Below are 4,916 nucleotides of genomic sequence, written 5' to 3' on the forward strand. Positions count from 1 at the left end.
ACAAATCATTTGTGTCAGTCATAATGATGGAAGATATTGATTACATTCCAAAAATAGGAAATAACTAAGGGGCAAAATGGGGGGAGGAAATAAATACAATAAGTATTATTAGAGAAAAACTGCTAGGGCGGCACATTGACACAGTGTTTAGCACTGCTGCCTCACAGTGCCAGGGTACCAGGTTCAATTCCAGCCTCGAGTGACTGTGTGGAGTTTGCACGTTCTCCCCCTGTCTGCGTGGGTTTCCTCCGGGTGCTCCGGTTTCCTCCCACAGACCAAAGATGTGCAGGTTAGGTGGATTGGCCATAATAAATTGCCCCATAGTGTCCAAAAGGTGGGATTATTGGGTTATGGGGATAGGGTAGGGCCTGACCCTAGATGAGGTGTCCTTTCAAAGGGTCGGTGCAGACTCGATGGGCTGAATGGCCTCCTTCTGAACTGTAGGAATTCTATGAAAACTAATGGGGCTATAGTAGATTAATCCCCTGGATCTGATTGGTTGAATCCTAGGATATTAAAAGAAGTAGCTACAGAGATAGTGGATTTATTGGTAGTAATCTTCCAAGAATCTTTAAATTCTGGAAAAGTATGGGCGGCACGTGGCACAGTGGTTAGCACTGCTGCCTACAGAATCCCGGGCCTGAGTCACTGACCGTGTGGAGTTCAGACTTTCCCCCCGTGTCTGCGTGGGCTTCACCCCCACAACCCAAATATGTGCAGGTTAGTGTCATAATATGCACCAGTATGTCATGGTGCAGACACACACTGATGGACACACAGTGGGACCAATCAACACACACAACACCGCAGCCAATCAGCAGTGAGAGCACACACACTATAAAGACAGGGGACATCAGAATTCCCGCTCATTCGAGTTGCAGCTAGCTCTGAGAACAGAGCTCACAGCCTGCAGCACAGACATTCACCATGTGCTGAGTACATCAACTGGTTAGGACAAGGCAAAGGTCTTTAGTTAAAGCTGGTATCGTATTAACCCACAGTCTGAGTATGTTTAAACAGTTAATGATTCAATAAAATAGTGTTGCACTATTTCAAGTGTTGGTGTCCTGTATGTGATCCAGAACACCCAACACATCAGTTAGGTGGATTGGCCACGATAAATTGCCCTTAATTGGAAAAAATAAATAATAGGGTACACTAAATTTAAAAAAAATTCTGAAAAGTGCCAGAGGATTGGGAAACTGTCAATGTAAACACGCTTATTCAAAAAGGAGGGAGACAAATCACAGCGAACTATAAGCCAGTTTATATTTATATAAACTATAATTAGTTTAACAGCTGTCATTGGGAAAATGTTAGAGTCCATCGAAAAGGAAGTAATAGCAAAGCATTTAGAAATACATAATATAATCAAGCATGAGTCAGTCATGAAGGGGAAACCATGCTGGTTTAGCTCAGTGAGCTAGACAGCTGGTTTGTGATGCAGAACAAGGCAGCAGCGCGGGTTCCATTCCCGTACCAGCCTCCCGAACAGGCGCCAGAGTGTGGCGACTAGGGGCTTTTAATTGTAACTTCATACTTGTGACAATAAAAGATTACTATTAAGCTTGACAAATTATTCAATTTGGTGGTAACGAGCAGGATAGATATAGGGAACCTGTAGATGGAATATACTTAGATTTCCAAAAAGCATTTGATAAGTTAGCTTCACAAAAGGCCACTTAATAAGATTAAAGCCCATGGTGTTGGGGTAATATGTTGGCATGGATAGAGGATTGGTTAACTGATAGTAGTTGGTTTAAGAGGGGCATACACACTAATTATTTTTTTTAATTTAAAGTAACCAACTCATTTTTTTCCAATTAAGGGGCAATTTAGCGAGGCCAATCCACCTAACCTGCACATCTTTGGGTTGTGGGGGAGAAACCCACACAAACACGGGGAGTATGCGCAAACTCCACACGGACAGTGACCCAGAGCCGGGATTGAACCTGGGACCTCGGCACCCTGAGGCAGCAGTGCTAACCACTGCACCACCGTGCTGCCCGTTCATACACACTAATTAACCGGAGATGAGAATTCATCTGCTCCTAGGAGGCATTTGCCCACCACCTCCTTAACTTCGGAGATGCTGGGGTGGTCGTTTTATTTTTTCAGGCAGGCCTGGCCATCACAGGCCAGCATTTTCATATTTAGACACCCAGGCGTCCATTGCGTCGATCCTGTAGTATGGAGCCACGGCCCTGGAGCTGAGACACAACGCAAACCCCCACAGGAGAAGGCCGTCCTCAACACTGAGCTCCAACATCTTGGACGCAAAGACCCATAAGTTGTCGGGCAGCTTTTGGTGCTGAGCTCCATACAATGCCACGTGGCAGGCTTTTGACAATATGAGATCTTTTTGCGTCCAATTGTGGATCTGGGCAACGGTGATCAACAAGGTTTCATGAAATTCAGCATGGCAACAACTTTGTAAGTTCTGGGAGAAGACGGAGGGGTGGTGGGTGTCGGTAGCGGGAGCGTGCTCAGCGCATCTGCGATCCTGGGCAATACGCGCCGCTAATAATAGGGCAGTGAATGGGTCAGGGTCAATGTGCGGGGTCACGGGGTCAGCGAGGGGGAGTGGGCCGGCGATGGGTCAGGGTCAATGTGCGGGGTCACGGGGTCAGCGAGGGGGAGTGGGCAGTGGATGGGTCAGGGTCAATGTGCGGGGTCATGGGGTCAGCGAGGGGGAGTGGGCCGGCGATGGGTCAGGGTCAATGTGCGGGGTCACGGGGTCAGCGAGGGGGAGTGGGCCGGCGATGGGTCAGGGTCAATGTGCGGGGTCACGGGGTCAGCGAGGGGGAGTGGGCAGTGGATGGGTCAGGGTCAATGTGCGGGGTCACGGGGTCAGCGAGGGGGTTGGGCAGTGGATGGGTCAGGGTCAATGTGCGGGGTCACGGGGTCAGCAAGGGGGTTGGGCAGTGGATGGGTCAGGGTCAATGTGCGGGGTCACGGGGTCAGCAAGGGGGTTGGGCAGTGGATGGGTCAGGGTCAATGTGCGGGGTCACGGGGTCAGCAAGGGGGTTGGGCAGTGGATGGGTCAGGGTCAATGTGCGGGGTCACGGGGTCAGCAAGGGGGTTGGGCAGTGGATGGGTCAGGGTCAATGTGCGGGGTCACGGGGTCAGCGAGGGGGTTGGGCAGTGGATGGGTCAGGGTCAATGTGTGGGGTCACGGGGTCAGCGAAGGGGTTGGGCAGTGGATGGGCCAGGGTCAATGTGCGGGGTTACGGAGTCAGCAAGGGGGAGTAGGCCGGGGATTGGTCAGGGTCAATGTGCGGGGTCACGGGGTCAGCGAGGGGGATGGGCAGTGGATGGGTCAGGGTCAATGTGCGGGGTTACGGGGTCAGCAAGGGGGAGTAGGCCGGGGCTTGGTCAGGGTCAATGTGCGGGGTCACGGGGTCAGCGAGGGGGATGGGCAGTGGATGGGTCAGGGTCAATGTGCGGGGTTACGGGGTCAGCAAGGGGGAGTAGGCTGGGGATTGGTCAGGGTCAATGTGCGGGGTCACGGGGTCAGCGAGGGGGATGGGCAGTGGATGGGTCAGGGTCAATGTGCGGGGTTACGGGGTCAGCAAGGGGGAGTGGGCCGGGGATTGGTCAGGGTCAATGTGCGGGGTCACGGGGTCAACGAGGGGGATGGGTCAGGGTCAATGTGCAGGGTTACGAGGTCAGCAAGGGGTTACAGGGTTCCTCTTTCTGCAATGTAGGGAATCCTATCACCCAGAGGGCGGAAGGCTCCACAGAGATCGGGGGTTAACACTGGGCAATAAGACTTAAATAAAATTCATCTGCTGCATTGATTTGAAACACAGACTGAGTGCAGAGGCTGACCCATGGTGACCCCTCACCCATGGTGACCCCTCACCCAAGGTGACCCAGACCCAGGGTGACCCAGACCCAGGGTGACCCAGACCCAGGGTGTCCCAGACCCAGGGTGACGCAGACCCAGGGTGTCCCAGACCCAGGGTGTCCCTGACCCAGGGTGTCCCAGACCCAGGGTGACCCAGACCCAGGGTGACCCAGACCCAGGGTGTCCCAGACCCAGGGTGACCCAGACCCAGGGTGACCCAGGGTGTCCCAGACCCAGGGTGACCCGGACCCAGGGTGTCCCAGACCCAGGGTGACCCAGATCTAGGGTGTCCCAGACCCAGGGTGACCCAGGGTGTCCCAGACCCAGGGTGACCCGGACCCAGGGTGTCCCAGACCCAGGGTGACCCGGACCCAGGGTGTCCCAGACCCAGGGTGACCCAGGCCCAGGGTGTCCCAGACCCAGGGTGACCCAGACCCAGGGTGACCCAGGGTGTCCCAGACCCAGGGTGACCCGGACCCAGGGTGACCCGGACCCAGGGTGTCCCGGACCCAGGGTGACCCGGACCCAGGGTGTCCCGGACCCAGGGTGACCCGGACCCAGGGTGACCCAGACCCAGGATGACCCCTCACTCCCAGCTGAAGGGGATTCCCGCTCCGCCCGGCAGGGGGAACCCGGGTTCGGGCCGCTGTTTCCGGCGGACGTTTCCGGCGGTGGCGCCGCTCCGCCCTGGGGGACCGGATTGCGGCTGCACCCGGCCTGTGGACATGTGGGTGCGGGGCCTGAGCCGGTTAATGATCCCAGGTGAGTGCCCGGGGAGGGGGAAGGAGGGAGGGGGAAGGAGGGAGGGGGAGGGGGAGGGGGAAGGAGGGAGGGGGAGGGGGAGGGGGAAGGAGGGAGGGGAAGGGGGGGGGGGGGGGGGGGAGAGAGGAGGAGGAGGGGGGGGGAGAGAGGAGGAGGAGGGGGGGGGGAGAGAGGAGGAGGAGGGGGGGGGAGAGAGGAGGAGGAGGGGGGGGGAGAGAGGAGGAGGAGGGGGGGAGAGAGGAGGAGGAGGGGGGGAGAGAGGAGGAGGAGGGGGGGAGAGAGGAGGAGGAGGAGGAAGGGGGGG

The 4,916-nt window shown here is 56.1% G+C and overlaps 1 protein-coding gene across 1 annotated transcript in view; it reads left to right on the top strand.

The window, feature by feature from the left end:
- Window positions 1-4,499: 4,499 nt before the first annotated feature.
- tefm (transcription elongation factor, mitochondrial) overlaps window positions 4,500-4,916 on the top strand; it is a 10,845-nt gene continuing 10,428 nt past the window's right edge. Inside the window, exon 1 of the mRNA XM_072483795.1 lies at window positions 4,500-4,612. Within this exon, the coding sequence (XP_072339896.1) occupies window positions 4,576-4,612 (37 nt within the window). The 5' untranslated portion in view covers window positions 4,500-4,575. The remainder of the gene's footprint in view (window positions 4,613-4,916) is intronic.

This window comes from Scyliorhinus torazame, chromosome 18, assembly GCF_047496885.1.
Source record: "Scyliorhinus torazame isolate Kashiwa2021f chromosome 18, sScyTor2.1, whole genome shotgun sequence".
NCBI classification, from domain to species: Eukaryota; Metazoa; Chordata; class Chondrichthyes; order Carcharhiniformes; family Scyliorhinidae; genus Scyliorhinus; species Scyliorhinus torazame.